Raw genomic sequence first — 19,744 nt, forward strand, 5'->3', positions numbered from 1 at the left:
TCCCCAACCCTTTTATTTTATTTTTTTTTTAAAGACAGGGTCCCGCTAAATTGTCCAGACTGGACTCAAGCTTGTGATCCTCCTGCCTCGGTCTCCCGCTGCGCTGGCATCACAGGCCTGCAGCACCACATCTGGCTCAGCCCCTTCTTTAAAACGGAAATAGTGGAGCTGGGGATTTAGCTCAGCGGCACAGTGTTTGCCTGGCAAGCACAAGGTCGTGAGTTTGGTTCCCCGTACCGGAAAAAAAAAAAAAAAAGAAAAAGAAAATAAAATAAAACGGAAATAGTAAAATTCCCCTCCCTGAGTTGCTGGTGTATTACTTGCGTAACAGAGCTCAGTAACTTTTTAAGGGAAAAAAAAAAAAAAAAAAAAAAAAAACACCAAATAATTATCCAGTTCAACAGATTCGGCGAATGATAGGTACCAGAGGAGGGAAGCATTAGACTCGCAGAGGACAGCGAGAACCAGACATCCACAAGGACTTCCTGGAGAAGGGGCCGCCTGTGAGACCCCAGTGGAGGTCTGGGGAGAGCATTTCAAGGAGGGGGGTCAGCAAAGAAAACATGTGGGGGCATGGTGTCTCAGGTCTGTATTCCCATCCCTCTGAGAGGCTGAGGCAGAAGGATTGCAAGTTCAACCCAGGTTGGGCATCTTAGCAACATAACAAGAGCCTGCCTCAAAATAAAAATAAAAATTGCTGGGCTCAGTGTGAATCCCTGAGTGTCAAGCCTCAGTACCAGAAAGAAAAGAAGGGAGTCAGTCTGAAAAAAACGAATGGGCAGTTTGACACAATGATTGTGTTGTTATCATCATCGATAACATTTTTATGTAACCTGCTTTGCTACAAGTGCTATACTAAGCTTTTTACTGTACCTTCTCTGCACTGCTCTACACTGCTGCAAGGAAAGGGTCAATTTCCGACCCCATCTATCTGTAGGATACATCCACCTATAGCAAGATAGATACTAGGAGCTGGGTGTAGTGCCACACACACCACACACCTGTCATTCCAGCACTCGGGAGACTGAGGCAGGAGGATTGCTGCTGCAAGTTTGAGGCCAACCTGGGCTACATAGTGAGTTCAAGGCCTGGTGGAACTATGTAGCAAGACCCTATCTCAAAAATAAATAAATAAAAATAAAACCAAAAAGAGATGGATGTTAGGAAGCTGAGGCTTATCTTTGTAACCTGACCATGGCCACATGCCAGCAATGGAAAAGCTACCCTGGAAACACATTTTATGTAATAGATGATTAATAGAGGAGGCGCTGTAAATGCCCATCTTAAGGGTATGAGCATTTGATGAGCATCCATGCATGAGTGCTTAGCACAATATTCTCTCAACTTACTTCTGTGTAAAATTCAAAATAAGATACTGGAAACAGGTAAATCTCCAGTTTGACCAGGCACAGACAAGACTGTGAGAGAGGAGTCCCTTGAACAGTGTGACCATCTTTGCAGACTTGGAAAGAACTTCCCATTTTTATATCTCAGTGTATTATTTAATAGTATATATTTGTTTTTAAAAAGAAAGAAGGACCATGGATATAGTTTAGTGGCACAAGTGCCTGCCTGGCAAGTGCAAGGTCCTGAGTTCGATTCCTGGTACCAAAAAAAAAAAAGAAAGAAGCCGGGTGTAGTGACACACACCTGTAATCCCAGTACTCAGGAGACTGAGGCAGGAGGATCGCCATGAGTTCCAGGCCAGCACAGGTTCCATAGTGAATTCAAGGCCAGCTGAATAAAATGGTGAGATCATGTTTCACAAAACCAGAAAGAAGAGGAAGAGGAGGAAGAAGAGAATGAAATGTAGTTTCTAAAAATTGAATGGAATAAGGAAAATAAAGAAAACTATTCCTTTGAGGCATGGGAAGGATAGAATAAATAAGCAAATATAAAGCAGGATAAAGAGAAAATTCTTCCATTGGAATAAAATAGTAATATAATCATTAAGCTGATAAAACACTCAAATACAGCTCTGCATTTATGCTCCATACACACTTCTCTCTTCCAACTTTGCTTCGTCTTATAAAGAGTAATTTCAAAAATTTGCAATACGATTTTCCCTGCTTTGTTCTTTTTTTAAGTCACAGAAAATTCTTCATCATCACCACTTCAGATACTGCTTGGCCGTCATTTGTGAGTGATCTCCCCTTCTCCCTCCTTCCTTCTTCCTCTCTGTGCCTCTCTCTCCCTTTCTTTCTCTGAATTGGGGATGGAACCCAGGGCCTTTACCCTGAACAACACCTACAGCCCCTTTTTTTTGTTCTTGTCTTTTTGAGAGAGGGTCTCGCTATGCAGTTCTGGCTGGCCTTGAGTTCAATTTGTAGCCCAGGCTGGTCTTGAACTCACAACGATCCTCCTGCCTCAGCCTCCCAAGTGCTGGGATTACAGGCATGCGCCACCATGCCCCGCAGCGCTTTTTATTTATTTATTCATTTTTGAGACAGAATCATGCTATTGCATGATTCTTTCCTGCTTTTGAAGTAAAATAATCGTAAAGTTCTTCAGTTTATCACTGACTTTCCACTAATAAAAAGCTACAGAGAAAATATGAACCAAAAGAGCAAGGATTCCATGAAGCTGAGGACTAATAATGTGTTCTGATAAAGCGAAATAGCTGAAACCACTGAAGTTCTTAAAAACCTCAGAACCAAACAGCTGCTATGTGACGAAGCTAAATTAAACATGAAGATTAAAAACCATTAAAATGAGATTATTAAACATCCCTCAATAAAAATAGTTTTGCTCTTCCATGGAATTTCATGCAGTGAACTATTTCCTATTGAATTCTTTATTACTTTAGGTTCCTCTACAAATAAGAATATATACCTAAACTGGGTGTAGTGGCTCACAGCTTGTAATCACAGGCTAAGGCAGGAGGATTATGAGTTCAAGTACAGTGTGAGCTACATTGGGATCCTGTTCAAGGCCAACTGGACTACATAGCAATACTCTGTCTCAAAAAAACAAAAAACATATGTATACACATACGTACATCTATAAATATGTATGATGTTAAGCTCTTAAATTTTTCAGTTTAAATTGTTATACTCTGATACAGACATTAGATAAATGATTTTTTAAAAGAAATGTCACAACCTATGTCCTGAATTAATTAACAAAAGGAAATTTGAAGGCATTAAGGGTAAATAAAAATGTCCCCCCAGAATCTCATGTGCATGGAAGGTGATGGATCATAAGGCACTGTGCTCATCAGAGGATCCATCATGGATGCGTTCATGGCTGAACGTGCTGTTAGGAGTCCTGGTTAGAGGTGCTCACTGGGGTGTGCCCTGGCTCCTTGGTCTCTCTGCTTCCTGGCCACCATGAGGCAAGCAGCCTTTCTCTGCCAGACCTTCCACCATGATGTTCCTGCCTTGGAGCAGCTGGCCATGGATTAAACTCTCTAAAACCATGAGTCAAAATGAATCCGTCCTTTTTTAAGTTGCAGTTGTTGGGGATTTTGCCTTGGGAACTAAAAAGCAACTGATACACAGGCCTTTAATTCCCTTGTAGTAGGGAAGCAGGCAGAGCTTATCTTTCCTCCCCTTGAATCTGGGTGGAGGGTGTGCATTAAAGGTTTCCAGAAGGCCTTGAAGCTCAGAACAGGGCACTGGAGTGGGAGTGAGGGAAGGGAGGCTCTGAGGGAGGAGCAGCCACACTGGGGAGCCCCAGGCCCATATCCCCTCCACCTGGAGCCTCCAACTTTTTTTTTTTTTTTTTTGTCTTTTTGAGACAGAGTCTCTCTGTACAGTTCTGGCTGGCCTTGAACTCACTTTGTAGCCCAGGCTGGTCTCGAACTTGCAACGATCCTCCTGCCTCAGCCTCCCGAGCGCTGGGATTCCAGGTGTGCACCACCACACCCGGCAGGAGCCTCCAACTTCAGACAGCTCTTACAGAATGAAAACTAGGAACGAGCCTTGAAAGCATGAGTCATCTTTCTCTTGACAAAGTTTGCTTTTCCTTTGGATATTTACATGATAAATTTTTTCAACCCTGGGGGTTGAAACCAGGGACTTAGCACTGAGCTACAAACTCAGCTATTTTTAAAAAATTGTTTGAGGCAAGGTCTTCCTCAATTGCCTGGGTTGGGCTTGAACGTAGCAACTTAGCGATACTCCACCTCAACATAATCAATAAAGGGCTGGGGGTGTAGCTCAGTGTGAATGCCTTGGCTTCAATCCCTAGTGCCACCAAAAACATTCATATATATTTATATCTCATCTCCCAAAAAAAGCCTCTTCCTTTTCGCTTCCAGCCTGGCTCAGCTGGCAGAATTCCCATGCCACTCTCACTGCATTGCTACCATTACATTTCTGCTTTACATTAAAATAATGTGTTTACATTTTATCTCAGGTGAAAATGCAGGTTACATTGAAAGCAAAGAGTGTCTTATTTCTACCCATACCCTCAGCACTACCCCAGGCTTCCACACGTAGGAGTTACTCAGTAGGTATTGATAGGCAGACAGAAAATAAAGGGACCTGGTGAAGGTATCCAAGATTCCTTGTGGAAATTGCTAACACTGTTTCCCCAAAAATAAGACCTAACGGGAAAATAAGCGCTGGTCATTGCCACAGTGGTGGCCAGGTCCTGCAGCAGCGTGCGCCTCACTGCTCCCTGGCGTGGTGGCTGCTCGTAAGGCAGGTAAGGACTGGCTGCTGGGCTGGCGCCTTGGATTTCTAGTTTTTCAAGGCTGATTCGCTTCTTCTTAGGTCTTACTTTCAGGGAAGCCAGCACTGCTGTTCATGCCCAGACCTCAGTTTACCTTTCCATTTCTTCCCAAGGCAGATGTGACTTCCAGGCTAGCTGACTTAATACATAACTTGTAACGGAGTGGGTTTCCCAAGGTGACCACAGGCTGACAATCACCGTCTGGCCTGTGGTACTGTTTCTCTCGTGGCCGTGATTTGTGAGTCCTGAAATCAATTGGGGGTACACAAAGAAGAGGTACTACAACACTTGTCACCTGCTGGCCAAGTTACTGCCTCTGTCCTTGCTTACAGTTGTGCATTCTCCTAGCATAGCAGTCTCGCTTCAGGGGAGGGATGATTACCAGGAGGCACAGCAAGGATGCATGGAATGGGATGCTAGACTTTCCACTTGGTCGCTTGGGATCCTTAGGTCTCAGAATCAACTGGTAAAAAGGGGCCTCACTAAGCTGCTCCGGACCATGGGGGAGACAGCTAAGGTGAGGAGCATGTCTGGAATACAAGAGATCATGTGTAGAAGTGACTCTCTCACAGGAGGGGATGACACGGCTTGGCTTCTGAAATTTGGTCGTGAAAGGCCACCTTGCACTTGGGGTACTAACATTTGAATTACAGCCACAATGTGTGAAAGCCAGGCCACGTGAGAGGCTACTGCTGGCTGACAGCCCCAGCTGGTGGCATGCGGGTGACCGGAGCTTCTGCTGGCCCCAGCCTGTCACCTTGGGGCCTCCCAGCACAAGCGCACAGCGCACGAGATGGCCACACTGCCGTACCCTGCCCTGGTCCTCTCTCACAGCCTCTGCATCTAGGAGCAAAATAAACGTCCTTTTTTTGGCAGTACTGGGGATCGAACCCAGTGCCTTCACACCGAGCTACACCCTCAGCCATTTCTACTTTTCATTTCTAGATAGGGTCTCAGTAATTTGCTAAGCTGCCCAGGCTGAGCCCCAACTTGAGCCCCTCCTTCCTCAGCCTTTCAGAGTGCTGGGGTTACAGGCATTTGCCACCATGCCCAGCATGAAAGGATGTTTTTAGCTGTCGAATTTGGGAGTCATTTATTAGGCAGCCATTATTTAGAGCTGCATTGAAGCATCCTTCAAAATTCCCATTTTTATTGTAACAGTGTAGGCACCAGGTAATATAAACTTGTATATTTAGAATTATTGTCTCCAGGCACTTTAAAGACTTCTGGAACATTCTTTTTACTATGTACCCCCTTTTAAATATAGCAAATTGTGTTGTTTCACCCTGCTAAAATATAATCACAGGCCCTATTCTGACCTGTTCAGTTTGGTTTGGTTGGGTGGGGTTTTGGTTTTGTTGTGTGGTATGGGAGATTGAACCCAGGGCCTTTGCACAGAGCTACATCCCAGCCCTTTCTTTTATTCTGAGACACCGTTTTGCTAAGTTGCTAAATTCCCCAGGCTGGGCTCAAACTTGCAGTCCTCCTGCCTCAGCCTCCCAGAGTGCTGGGCTCACAGGTGTGCGCCACCACACCTGGCCACAAACCAGCCTTGCTCATGAGAAGCCTGTGGTTGACCAGCATCACAGATGGAAGTGTAGATGTGTCGTGGTCTGTGCTGAAGCAGTGGAACTCAGACGCCCTGGCCGATGGGTGACTGATTTTATTTGCTGGGTGCATGGTCTGTCCTCACACACTCATCCCCCAGGCCGTGTTCCCCTGCTCCTTCTCTAAGTGCAGCTCCATTTTCCAGGAATTACCAGCATCACTCACTGGGCCTGAGGAACCCTGGCAGTGGCCTGCACTGAGGGAGAGCCACGCTCGTGCCTACCGCTGAGGGGCACCCAGCCAAAAATCCTGCCCTGGCCCTGCTGGCTTGTAAGGAGCCCGAGAGCAGTGAGATCGCTCTTCTGCTTTACAGTCCGACCACGGAGAGGCCTGTAGGCGTCTTTGTCTTCTCCCTCCGTATATCTGGAGTGAAGGCGTTTACAGCCACTTCTTCGGGGGACACAGGTTTATAGCTCTCTGGATTTATGAGTTTGCCAGATCCCCCCTAGTCCCTTGCCATAAGGTGAATGCCGGGCCAGCGAGAATGATGTTGCATTCTAATAGATCTGGAGCGGATTCTGACAGCTCATTTTGACAAAAGCATAAAATTCAATGACAGTTGACAGTGCGGAGAGCTGTAGGAAGTGCAGGGAGATGAGGAGGGTTAGACCAGCACCACCTCACCTCACACTGCTGCCTGCCGGAGTCAGTAATTGTGAAAAACGTGGAGAGGTTCACCAGCCCATCAAACAGGAACCACGGCCGGTGCAGAGACAGCGAATTCATCCCTGAGGGTGTGAGATAAACTCCTGGGTTCCTGATGTGCAGGGATTGCTACCTGGACAAAATCGGCATGGGTGAGGGAAGCAGGGGTGTGTGGTAGCTCCGGGTCCCTGTCCTCTTCGCCAGGACAAATGCCCGACACCCACACTAAAGGAGATTTACTCTGGTCGTGTGTCAGTCCAATCACTGGACCCAAGGCAGGAAGGTGTGGTGGAAGCGTGGCAAGGACAGTGGCTCACATGGGGTGGCCGGAGGCAGGGGCTGGGAACCCAGGGCCTTTGCACTGTGCTACATCCCCAGCCCTTCAAAAATGTTTATTGTGAGACAGGTCTCCCCAAGTCTCCGAGGTAAGACTTGAATTCTAAACCCTGCTGCCTTGGTCTCCCAGAGTACTGGGGTTCCAGGCAGGCACCACTGTGCCTGGCCAGATGGGTCCCTTTTTAAGAACATTCCCGCAGACTCAACCTGGGAGCACTGCGTCCCTCCAGGGAGAGCTGAGTCTCGAGCCTCCTTCCCCTACAAAGGCACCTGGAAAGGTACTTGCTTTTCTTTTTCCTCTTCCCCTCCTCCCTTTCCTCTTCCTCCTCCTTCCCCTCCTCTCTTCCTCTTTCTCCTTCTCTTCTCCTTCTCAATCTCTTATAAAGAAAGGCAAGGGAAGGGGCTGCTATGTTTGAATTTATCTTCTCCAAAGTTTTGGGTGTTAAGCCGGGCATGGTGGCACACACTTGTGATTCTAGCATTCAGGAGGCTGAGGCAGGAGGACTCCTGTGAGTTCAAAGTCAGCCTGGACTATACAGTAAGACCACCTCATAACAAAAAAAATTCAGGCGATAGTGTTCACAGGTGGGGTCCTAACATGGTGGCTACGCTGTGATGACCCCTCCCTTGCGACTGGGATTAGGTCCATAGAAAAAAGGTTTTGCGCAGCATTTGGCTTTTCACGGTGCCATCTTTGGCCAGGCGGGGAGGACGCAGCCCTCCACATCTCGTCTTGGAGGCAGAGCCCAGGTGTTCCGCATCAAGAGCCCGCCCACCCATTCGTGTGGGCCGCACAGCATTCAGGAGGCGCTGAGGATGGATTTCTGCCCTTTATAAATGACACAGTCCAGGGGTTCTGGATGGCAGCACCGGTGGACAAACTGGAGCCTGTGTGTGGCCCCAGGGCTGAGCTGAGCCACGTACAAGGCTTGCGTTCTGTGCAGCGCCTGGCACCTGAGGGACATTTCCCTCAGCCCGTCTTTGCAAAACCATCTCTGCAGGAGAAGGCGCACAGGAGACCCATGGGCGCCGAGCACGGTCGCAGGCACTACAGCAAAAGCCCACGGGAGCACAGCTGATGGGGTCCAGACTCACTCACATAACACACGGGGCTAGTGTGAGGCCAAAGAAACAAATGCTGGGGACCAGCCCAGGTTATGAGTTTTTTGTTTGTGTCTCACTTGATAGTTCAAGGTGGCCATGAACTCTTGGCGATCCTCCCACCTCAGCCTACTCAGTGCTGGGATTACAGGTCTGGACCACCACGCCTTGGCCCAGGTTATGAGTGTCAGAAGCACAGCGCAGTCTCTTCCGTGCCTGACTGCAGCTTGGTGCCTGCCTCCCACTTCACTGGCTTTTAGCGGCAGGCAGGGGCCCCAGAAACCTTCGTTAGGTGGCAGCTGTTCAATCAGCCTGTTCTGAGGAGACTGGGCCAGCAGCACTGGCCTGAGAGGTCACCACCCTTTATTCTCTGACTGGGGAAGGGACTGTCTGGTGTTTCTCTCCCTGGCCTTACACCACCTGCCAGTGAGAGGGGCCCTGTGCATCAGATTCCAATTCACACTACTGAGGCAGTGTAAGAAACACACAGACATAGATTTGTGATTTTTACAGGAGCTGAACTTAATTGAATGTGGACAGAAATTATTATTGAGTGCCTTAAAATGGTGGCTATGGGTTATTTTTTATTTCTTTTTCTGAAGTAAGTGAAGTCCCTGGCATCCTTTTGTGGTTGTTTGCTTTTGTTATAGAAGACTGAGCTACATCCCCAGCCCTTTTTTATTTTCAGACAGGGTCTCACTAAGTCAATAAATTGCCCAGGCCAGGCTTCAACTTTCAGTCTTCCTGCTTCAGCCTCCCAGAGTGCTGGGGGATTACCGGTGAGGACCGTGGCTCCCAGGTGTCAAGGCATCTTCCGGAGCTTCTTTTTATTCTCAGCTAAGGAAAAGCTGTCTGGTTCCTCTCAGCAGATACAGCAGTTTCTGTAGGGAATTGGAGTCTAATATAATGAAGATTGACAGAGCTCATTGAGGTATAGCGTGTCTCTGACCCCGCCTGCTCCCAGCCAGAAGGCTGTGGTGGGCGGGCGAGGCCAGCCTTCCCGGCCGCACCTTCCTCTAGCCCGCACCTTCCTCTAGCCGAGCGGATGGAAGGACAGTTGGCGGGCTGGTGTTTCCCAGCTTCCCTTGCCTGGGGCACGATCTGATTCTGAGGACACTTCCCACCCTCTGCAGGCACACTGTGCTCAGAGTGTTGGAGGTGCACCCAAATGGCCTCACACAGGAGGTGGGAGACAATTCCACAAGCAATAGTTGGCGGGGGGGGGGGGGGGGGACGGGACTGCTAAATCATTTGGCTCCTGCAGATCACTCTCAGGAACATTCCCTGAGACAGAAGCTCCAACTTCGCTCCCATGGCTTTTTTAAATCTCTTGGTGGAAAGAGTCACATGTTTCCCTCATGGCTGTGGGAAGCGTGGTTGAGCCTCAGCACAGTTTTCTCTCCAACTGCTGAGATCACAAGCTTCTCTGAGCAGCCCCTGGAAATCACTTTCCTCCCTGAGAGAGGAAAGTATGGGAAAGTATGACGTAAGAGAGAAAAGTAGGCAGCACTTCTGCAACTCTCTCTCGGGATCTCTTGGCTTGTCTCCATTGTCCTACACCTTGGGTCATCTGCATTCCAGCACAACCTCACCTGACTGAGACAGGCCCAAACGACATCTCTTGGAACTGAACTGCCTTCAAGTCTGGAAGGTGCCTCTGGAGCTACCAAGCAGGACTGAGATGACTGACCAGAGCCAGCCCGGGGCTCCTCAGACCTGTGTCCCTGAACTGCTTCAGGCTGAGGCCCTTTTCCTACCTTCTCTTACTTCTTCTTTGGTAAGGGAATCAGCTTGATCTTTGTCAGAGTTGTGCTCCCTTTTAATTTTTTACTTTCCAATTAAAGTTTTTTTCTTTACTCTTCTGTCTATCACCTCAGTTCTAATTTCCACTATCATTAAAGTTGGCCAGGGATATAGCTCAGTGGCACAGGGTCTGTCTGGCAAGTGTAAGGTCCTGAGTTCGAGTCCCAGTACCCACAAAAAAAAAAAAAATTGACAGAGACCCCTACGAAGTGTCTCTGAGCAGGATTTATATTAGCCAATTGGCTTTTCATGTTTACTTGTAAGTCTGCTCAAGACCTAGACCTCTTGTCTGGAGATGTCAGCCTATAATGGCAGGTGAAGTCTTGGTGCCTCAAAGGACAAGACAAGCCACAGCTAAGGACACCTGGCTCCAACCTCAATTAACTAGATAAAGACTGTAGCTGCAGCATCTCACTTCTTTGGTGAAGGCCTTCCAGGAGATAATGCAGTTCTCCTAAATTAACATAACGTATTACTTGGAGAAGTCCTTTAAGGGATTCCCAAGTCCTACCCAGATTCCTGCATTTTCTTCAGTATTCCCCTTCTTTGTTTGATAACATAATAAATAAATGCTGCCTAGAGAAGTTCTTTGTCTTCAACCCCAGAAAATCTCGAATTGTATGAGAGGGATTTGGATCCTCCTGGAGCTCTGAAATCATTTCATTTGTTTCTTTTATGTAAGCCTTTACTGTCCACTCGTTTGGGAGACTGGGGGCCTGATCAGTCTGCAACAACTAAGGGATACTATCATCCTGATAATAAATACAATAAAATTAAAAAATAAAGGATGGTTTATGCCTTGTTTGTCTGCTTCCACTGGGGCTAGGGAACTAGCTCAGCAACATAGCACCTCCCTGGCAAGCATGAGGTCCTGAGTATGACTTCTGTTACCAAAAAAAAAAAAAAAGCACTAAAGCCCCTGCTAACTGATGACAGCTTTGTGAACCTGCAGACCTTGGCCTCCAGTTTCAGATGACTCCTGTTACATTGCAACGCTAACGACAGGGATAACACTTAGGTGCTGTTACCACGTCAGTTTTGGGAACCTTGTATGTTTTAGTTAAAGTTCTTAACAATCCCAAGAGAATACCATGTTTTAGAGAGTAAACTAAAGCCCCAAGGAGTTTCATGCCTTGAGACCACACAGCAGAGAGAATCACAAGCTAGTGAGTATGGCTCTCAGATTTGCATTTCTGACCCTATCTTGCCGAAGATTTCACTTTCTCCATGATATTCTGGGTCAAACTACACAGTACTTAATGGGCTTCAGAGTCAGGCGGATCAGGCCCAGATCCTTGGTTTTCATTTAGTAGGTCTGTGGCATTAGATAAGTACCTAATATTTTCCTGATCTTCGCGGGCACATCTGAAGATTTTAACACCTACCTGACAGCGAGTAGTGGGAGGACTCATTATTTGTTTGCATTTTCCATCTTCTCAAAGTTATCAATTCTACATCACCGTTGAAGAAGGGAAGGAGACCTACATCACTAGTTATTTCTATCAAAAATATTTAACACCTCGGGGAGCTGGGCAGTCACTACTCTTAGCTCCTGGGCAATAAATTCAGCCGGTTCTCAGGTCAGGACCACTGCCCCTAGGTGCAAGCGGCCCAGGACCCAGGAAGAGGGTGAGGGCACTGTTTGAGCCTAACCATCACACGTCTGCTTTCCTATGTAAGGAAAAACGATGCTGATGACACGCAACGTGCGCTAAGAAAATATGAACTTTCGGATGGTTAACAGCGACCTACCCAGGCCTCTTACAAAGGGCCCCGCAGCAAGAAGCTGAGTTGCGGGGGTGCGGAGGAGGGCGGATGGGGGGTAGGTGGGAGGGGGTGACGTCAGAGGCGGACAGGAGCATGCGCGCAGCTGGCCTGTGGGTTTTTTTTCTTGCCTCAATCAGTACCTTTCTCCCGAGGTCCAGTTCCTGCCGGGACTCGGAACCCGGAAGGCCGAGGGCCGGAAGTGCGCGCTGCACCGCTACGGCGCGTCAGCGTGGACAAAGGGAGTGCGTAGTGGAGCCGCGAGGACGGTGCGAACATGGCGGCCTTCTCCGGTGCGTTGGCGGACGCTGGGGGCGGCGGGAACGGTCGCTACTCATCTGCCCCCGGGGGCGGCTGGTGGGAGGATTTGGGGGCCCAGCCGACCGGAGGGCGTTGTCCCCTGCAGCCTCCAGAGAACCCGCGCCGCGTTCCCCTCCAACGCTGGGCGCCGCGGTCCTCTCCAGCTGCTCTCGGAGCCTCTTCCTCGCCAGCGCGCTCCCGCGGCTCGGGCGGCGGCGTGGGCCGAGTCTGTAGCGGCCCAGGCCTCTGCAGCCCCCGCATCTCGTGTCCTGGGCCGTGGCGTCTCCGGCCATGCGTGGGAGGGCAGGGTGGGACTGGGACGTCCGGCTGTGTGCAGGGTCTGGGCCCGCCGCGAGCCCCCCCGGGTCCATAGAGCGCCCCACGCCCGTGAGCGTCGGCTGGGGAAGCCAAGGGAAAGCGTTTTCGCTTCGCGCGCTTCCAGCCTTTTGCGAAGAGATTATCTGCGGTATGATCGCCTTCTTCGTTGCAAACAGGATTTGATGTGGCATGTGCCGTTGACGTTGTTTTCCCTTTACCACGTTTACATAGCTTCCCTCGGCTGAAATGTACTAAATGATATACGTTTATGTAGTCATACCAAGTTAGGCCGACTCTTTCAATATACTTAACTTGTTAAGATGACTCAGGTGCTATGCTGTTGAATGTTTTTCAGTTTTCCCCTGTAAGAATGTTAGAAATTCCATATCTAGTCATTCCAGAGCGCTTCCGTTATTAGAAAAAAAGAGCCATGCGAAAATCTACTCCGACTGACTGTTGCTGGTTTCCATCTCTTATCTTACACCTAAAACACTTTGAGAGCCAACATCCATAGAGTAGTTGGAAATTATTTTATAGATTCCAGTGTTTGGGAGTCATGCACGAATTTCAGGAATGTTAGGACTGGAAGAAGAGTGTGATTTCATGAAATGGGGACAAAGGAAGAAGTGAAGAACATGAACTGTTTTTCCCTTAACTATCAAAAATGTTGTACTAAAGAAGAGACATCATTTCGAAGAAAACATGTAGAGCACCTGACCACAGTGTGGAATTTGCTGAAAGAAATCCATGGTTGCTGTTTGTAATACAACAATTTTTTCAGGCAGCTTCAGCTCACAGTATTCTGTTTGCAGCTTACTTAAGACCGTACCCCCTTTAAAAAAACAATTCTCATTTTAGGAAGAATGCAGTTAGACTATAATAGAGCTAACCCTTAGAAAAATCTGCCTCCTTCACCCACTTTAAGCTTTGATTCTCTATCTGTAGATTTTCTTGGGGGTATTTTAGAGGTAGAAGAGCTTTCTTTTTTGAAAATGGTTCAGCTCACTTCACGCAAGAAGATTTACTTTTGCAAAACATATATTCATTTTGTAGAATTGCTTTGTGCCTTTTCACAAACAGAAGAATTAGAAAATTTCTAGGGCTTGGTAATATTTGAGTATTTTTCATTTTTATAAGGATATACTCTTGTAAACAATAACAGTAATGAAAACTGTATAAATGCAGATTTAAAGTAAAAATCAATTCTTTGGAAGGGAAATTTAAATAATGCAGTTAACTAATCTGTGTACAACTACCCTTTCCGGTTCCTTTGACAAAGAAAATTATAAAACCCACTCTGGAACAATCAGTCCATTTAGACCTGGCCTGCAGGTCAAATTATTTAAATGTATGTGCAGTGAAAAAAAAATGCACATCTCCCCCTGACACTTTCACTTGTTTAAGTTTTTACTACTAGCTTCTCCTTTGGTTAACTAGAATTTTGATTACAGCCACCAGCAAATGTGGACTGTTCATTTTTCTGAGATCTTTGAGATTATTTCTGTGGTCTTGGAAGGGCCAGGTCACTTACCTGCTGCATTACCACAAGTGGAATAACTGAAATGCTGATCTGGAACCCTGACCCAGGTAGATTTTCTCTAGTTCTGTAACAGGTGTACAAGTGCTGGGGGCCAGTATGTGTTGAGTGACAACTACGTGCCAGATGCATTATTATATTATTAAGAGTAATCTATGTATCTAGGAGGTAGTTTTGTGTAGAAAAAAACCAGATTTATGGCCTTATCCAAAGTTACTTGCTAGTAAGTGAGAGTTTGAATTTGAATTTAAGCCTGGTGGTGAAGTTTAAACCCTTTGAGCATTACCACACACAGTAGGTGCATTGTATCTCAGTCCCCCCCCATCTGTCAGTCATTTTTTTTTTCTTCAAGGCAGGCTCTCACTAGTTCAGGCTGGCCTTGAGCTCTCTGTGATCCTCCTGCCTCAGCCTCTCAAGTACCAGGATAACCAGTGCCACCATGCCTGGCTTGTGAAAGTCATTTTAAGAGCAGTGTGACTTATGGTGAGTTTTTAAAATTGCTTTTTCTTTGCAGAAATGGGTGTAATGCCTGAGATTGCCCAGGCTGTGGAAGAGATGGATTGGCTGTAAGTACAAAGAAAAATGCCCATTTCCAAGGATGTTTTATGATTTAAACAGTATGTCATGTTGTTGGTATAGTGGAGTAAGTGAAATTCAGCTTTTCTGGTGACTTTACCCTATGGAGTGTTTCCTCTGTAATTTTGACATATTTCTAGGTTAAAAAAATTGTATTTACTAAATGAAATTCTATTCTAAATTTACAGTTTAACATGACTGAGTTAGCCTAAATGGTTTTATGTGCTAACTAACAAAGCCCTTCCGATGTGACTCTCCTAGTCTCCCCACGGATATCCAGGCGGAGTCAATCCCGCTGATCCTAGGAGGGGGTGATGTGCTCATGGTATGTTGACAGGCAGGGTGCTTGGGAGCTGGGGCTGCATGACTCTAAGGCTTGGTATCTGTAACCCACTTTACAACTCCCTGTGCTTAATAATGATTTTTTTTCAAATTGATTTTATTTATTCACCAGTGTTCATTGTACATGCTATACCCAAAATACTGGGGAGAAGCTGTAGGTACAGAGGTGAAGAAGATATGGTCTTTGCCCTTGAGAAGCATAAGCCAAGTAGACAGTGGACGTACAGAATAGAGACCTTGTTGTGCGGTGCCTGGCACTGCAGGGCTTGGGTGGGTCCCGGTTCTCCTTCAGCTTGAGGGATGTCAGGGACTGTTTGGGGCATGGGACGGTGGGAGAGGAGTGAACAGGAGAATGTGGAGTGTGACCCTGGACTTCTGCAGTCAGCAGCACAAAACGCGCATCTCTAGGGGGGAGGTGTGACCTCTGATAAAATGGCAGTGTCAAGTGGGTCAGATAATTTGGGCTCTTCTCGGGTATCATGGTACAGAATGTGGATGTTTGTGGGCAGCGAGAACGTTTGGGGTTAGCTGTACCGGTGTGAAGGCTGACTGGGAGGCAGAGTGCTGCCTGGCTGTGTGGGGTGGTGGTATTGGGAAGATTCCTGCATCCAGATGAGAAGATGAGGCTTGTTTGCACGGAGGCGAGGAGGAGGAGAGGAGTGAACAGGTGCTTCAGGACCAGGCGGGGTGGCAAGATGGCAGGAGTCTGGTCAGGTATTGGAGGTTTCTGCAAGCTGTGTTAGTTTGATCTCTTTAGCCGACACACTGTAATACCTCCTCTTTCCCCCTTTCAGGCTGCAGAAACAGGAAGTGGGAAAACTGGGGTGAGTAGGAATCTCCGTCCATTCAAATGAAGGGGTTCTGTAAGGGCTGAGTTTCACAGTGTCTTTGAACAGTAGGTTTTCCTGTGAAATATTAGGAAGACAACCATAGGAAGTAGATGATTTGCCATCAAGAGTGGTATCTTTGTTGTCAGCAAACTGAAGATCTACAAAAGAGGGTGGAGAGTTACAGTACACTAGGGTTTATCCTCATTTAAGAATTTTAATGAGCATCTCTTGTAACAAAGATTGCACACAGAAGTTGATATACTGTTAGCATAATGTAGAGAAACAGTTGATTTTTCTTCTTTGGGTTAATGTTTTTTTTTTTTTGAGACATGGTCTCAGTGTGTAGTCCTGGCTGGGCTTGAATTCACTGTGTTGTCCAGGGTAGGCTCAGCCTCACAGTGATCCTCCTGCCTCAGCCTCCCAAGTACTAGGATGACAGGCACGCATCACGTGGCTCTGTGTTCATGCTGCAGATCTCATTGTTTGTTTCCAGCTGTCAGCACCTGTGTCCCTCCGTCAGTTCACTGTGATCTTACTGGTATTTTGGATTTGGGCAAATGACTTTGGAGCAGCAGTCTGGGGGATATGGGATTCTCCAATATGTGTACCTGACTCATGTCATTTATAATAGTGATGATGATGACAATGATTTTATTTTATTATTTATTTATTTATTTATTGGGGAGTTTTTGAGACAGGGTCTCACTATGTAGTTCAGGCTGACCTTGAGCTCACTATGTAGTCCAGGCTGGTCTCGAACTTACGGCAGTCATCCTGCCTCAGCTTCCCAAGTCTTGGGATTACAGGTGTGTACCACCATGCCTGGCTGTAATTATTCTTAACTTCCTTAATAACTGAATACTAACACAGAGAACTTTTCTGATAGGCGTTCAGTATTCCAGTTATCCAGATAGTTTATGAAACTCTGAAAGACCAACAGGAAGGCAAAAAAGGAAAAACAACAATAAAAACTGGTGCTTCAGGTAATTTTTCTAAATTGGTGTTTCCTTTGTATACATCAGTTGTTCTCATTCCTGGCATTTGGAAAGGTGAGATTTGGGTAACCCTTTCCCTTGCCTGTATCTAGGGGGGTGGCATGGGATTTAGTGCCCTGGGCCCAGGGATATCAAATGTTGAGAACTGGTGATCCCTAAAATAGGGGTCGTCTCCCTTTGAGGAAACACTGGCATTTTAAAAATGATACTTATTTTAGTGTTTTCTTTAGCTGTGATGCTTTGCACCTAATAGAGATAAATTGGCACATCATTTTGTAAAAGTATTAAGAAAGGATTTTGCAAATAATTTATAGAGTAAAAACCCATAATGATGGGAAGTAGTATGTTGCCCTTACACAGATGAAAGGCTTTTTCCTCTTAAGGTAACAAAGAAGTGCCTGCAAAGTTAAAAGTACATTGTAGATTATAGAGTCAGTTTCTTATTTTCAATTTATTTTTATTTTATTTTATTTTGTTTTATTTTATTTTATTTTATTTTATTTTATTTTTGAGACAGGGTCTTGCTGTGCAGTTCAGGCTGGCCTTGAGCTTACTTTGTAGCCCAGGCTGGTCTTGAACTCCCAGTGATTCTCCTGCCTCAGCCTCCCAAGTGCTGAGATTACAGGTGTGCACCACCATGCACAGCTTTTTTTTTTTTTTTTTTTGATGCCAGGAATCAAACTCACTTGCCAGACAGGTGCTGTGCTGCTCAGCTATATCCCCAACCCCTCAGTTTATCTACAAAGAGATTGGTCCTTTTAGTAGGTCCCGGGTACTGTCTCTACCATGAACAGTCTTACTTCAGAGTCTTCATTTTTAAACTATGTTGCTTTTGTTAAAATGATTCCTAAATTCCATCCTTAGTCTGTCTTAATCTGTGGTTTTGCTACATTTTAACACAATGTATCCCAGGACTGTGACAAGATAGGTTTAGAGTGGACCTACACTTGTTGCCAGTTGTTTCAAAATGTTACATGGTTCATAGAGTGAACTTACTTGTGAATGAATTGTGAGGTAATTGCAATGGTAAATATAAGAATACTGGGCTGGGCGTGGTGACGCACACCTGTAATCCCAGCACTCGGGAGGCTGAGGCAGGAGGATCATTGCGAGTTTGAGACCAGCCTGGGCTATAAAGTGAGCTCAAGGCCATCCTGAACTGCATAGCGAGAACCTGTCTCAAAAAAAAAAAAAAAAAAAAGTAAGAATACCAAGAAAGTGATGAAAAAGTATAGTAAATGATTTAACTCACCAGGTGTCAGCATACAGTCACTGTGTCATTAAACCGCGCAGTAATGCATAGGAATAGTGGGATGTAATGGAAATCAGTCTAAGTACTTACGAGTAATTGATATGTAGGAGCAGGAAAAAGTGTTCATTACCTGAATAGTCAGACTTGGACTATTCTAAGATAGTTTCAGAATTTGTAACTATTTGCCGTGAGTTACAGAGCTGGTGATGAAAGGGAATGCTTTTAAAGGGTGGTGACAGTTGTGAAAAACATGCTTTCTGAAGAATAAATTCATAAGATGGAAAAGAAGTACAGGGAGATAGCACAACTGTTGACTTGCTGAAGAGGTCTGTAAAGAAAATAATTGCTAGACATTAGGAAGAGAACCAGTCAGAAGTGACGTAGATGAAGACTTCTGTTCAGCGCACCACCTACTAGCTCGATGGGGCCAGTGGCAGGAGGGAGAACCTCAGGAAAGTTACTTCTGGTATTTCTGGGCCAGAGATGAGCTAGAGAGGATTTCTACCTTGAATGGGAAGTAGAGCTCAAAAACATATAGGGTTCTCTTAACGTGCTTCGGTTCTGTGATTATCCATACCGTCAAGATGCCTCAGAAAGGGAAAATGCCCGTGCCAGGAAGTTAGGAGAAAAAAATGTGTGACTGTTGAATAAGGTGCTGAATGAAGGTGAAAGAGGAGTTGCTTTGCTTTCATAGTGATCCCTTTCATAATGATCGAGGTCATTGATTCGGCTTTGAAATGCTGATCTGTTTTTCCATTGTGGTTAACTCAGCTTGCATGGTGACCTGGTGGTCCTGTCAGTGCCTGAGAAGGGAGGTGCCTGTCATCTACCGAGCACACTGAGGGAGTGCAGAGGAAGCTCCCTTCCAGATAGGCCAGTGCTTGTGTTCCTGACGTTTTAGTCTCAGTTTTCCAGTTTTACTTTTAATCTAAGTAGTACCACTTTATACTTTTTTTTTTTTGTCTTTTTGAGACAGGGTTTCACTATGTAGTCAGGTTGGCCTTGAGCTCACTTTGTAGCCTAGGCTGGTCTCAAACTTGCAATGATCCTCCTGCCTCAGCCTCCCAAATACTGGGATTACAGGCATGCGCCACCACGCCCAGCTAGCACCACTTTACGTGTATATTCTAAGTAATGTGTGAAACCATATTGAATCTACAGGGGTTAAAGTATACTGGCTTTCATTTTTATAGAGCATTTTTAATTTCATATGTTCTGGGTAACTTTCCTTATTTTAATTTGTCTAGTACTCAACAAATGGCAGATGAACCCATATGATAGAGGCTCTGCTTTTGGTAAGTAGATTGGTTTCCCAGCTCATTTGTAATTCAGATACTTTTTTTAAAAATGTAAGCATACCAAGAAAGTGATGAAAAAGTATAGTAGATGATTTAATTCACCAGGTGTCATCATACAGTCACTGTGTCATTAAACAGCGTAGTAATGTATAGGAATAGTGGGGTATAATGGAAACCAGTCTAAGTACTTATGAATAATTAGTATGTAGGAAAAAGCGTGTTCATTTCCATGGGAAGAAGATGATTTATTCAGTAAAGGGTGCTGTACATGGATGAGCCATCTGATACAATATAAAATTGACTTTTAATTTTTAAAATTTACTTATTTATTTGTCTTTTTGTCTTTTTGAGACAGGGTCTCA

General features: G+C 45.8%; 1 protein-coding gene and 1 long non-coding RNA gene across 2 annotated transcripts in view; both read left to right on the forward strand.

Moving 5' to 3' along the window:
- The window catches only part of LOC102011013, a 664-nt gene extending 287 nt beyond the window's left edge, over positions 1-377 (forward strand). The window contains exon 2 of the long non-coding RNA XR_263991.1: positions 35-377. This is a non-coding gene — a long non-coding RNA (uncharacterized LOC102011013). The remainder of the gene's footprint in view (positions 1-34) is intronic.
- Positions 378-12,121: 11,744 nt separating this feature from the next.
- Positions 12,122-19,744, forward strand: part of Ddx1 (DEAD (Asp-Glu-Ala-Asp) box helicase 1) — a 31,650-nt gene continuing 24,027 nt past the window's right edge. The window contains exons 1-6 of the mRNA XM_005404443.2: positions 12,122-12,227; positions 14,604-14,655; positions 14,927-14,990; positions 15,802-15,831; positions 16,724-16,820; positions 19,332-19,379. Of these exons, the coding sequence (XP_005404500.1) occupies positions 12,212-12,227; positions 14,604-14,655; positions 14,927-14,990; positions 15,802-15,831; positions 16,724-16,820; positions 19,332-19,379 (307 nt within the window). The 5' untranslated portion in view covers positions 12,122-12,211. The remainder of the gene's footprint in view (positions 12,228-14,603; positions 14,656-14,926; positions 14,991-15,801; positions 15,832-16,723; positions 16,821-19,331; positions 19,380-19,744) is intronic.

Source organism: Chinchilla lanigera, unplaced genomic scaffold, assembly GCF_000276665.1.
Source record: "Chinchilla lanigera isolate Chin_1 unplaced genomic scaffold, ChiLan1.0 scaffold00086, whole genome shotgun sequence".
NCBI classification, from domain to species: Eukaryota; Metazoa; Chordata; class Mammalia; order Rodentia; family Chinchillidae; genus Chinchilla; species Chinchilla lanigera.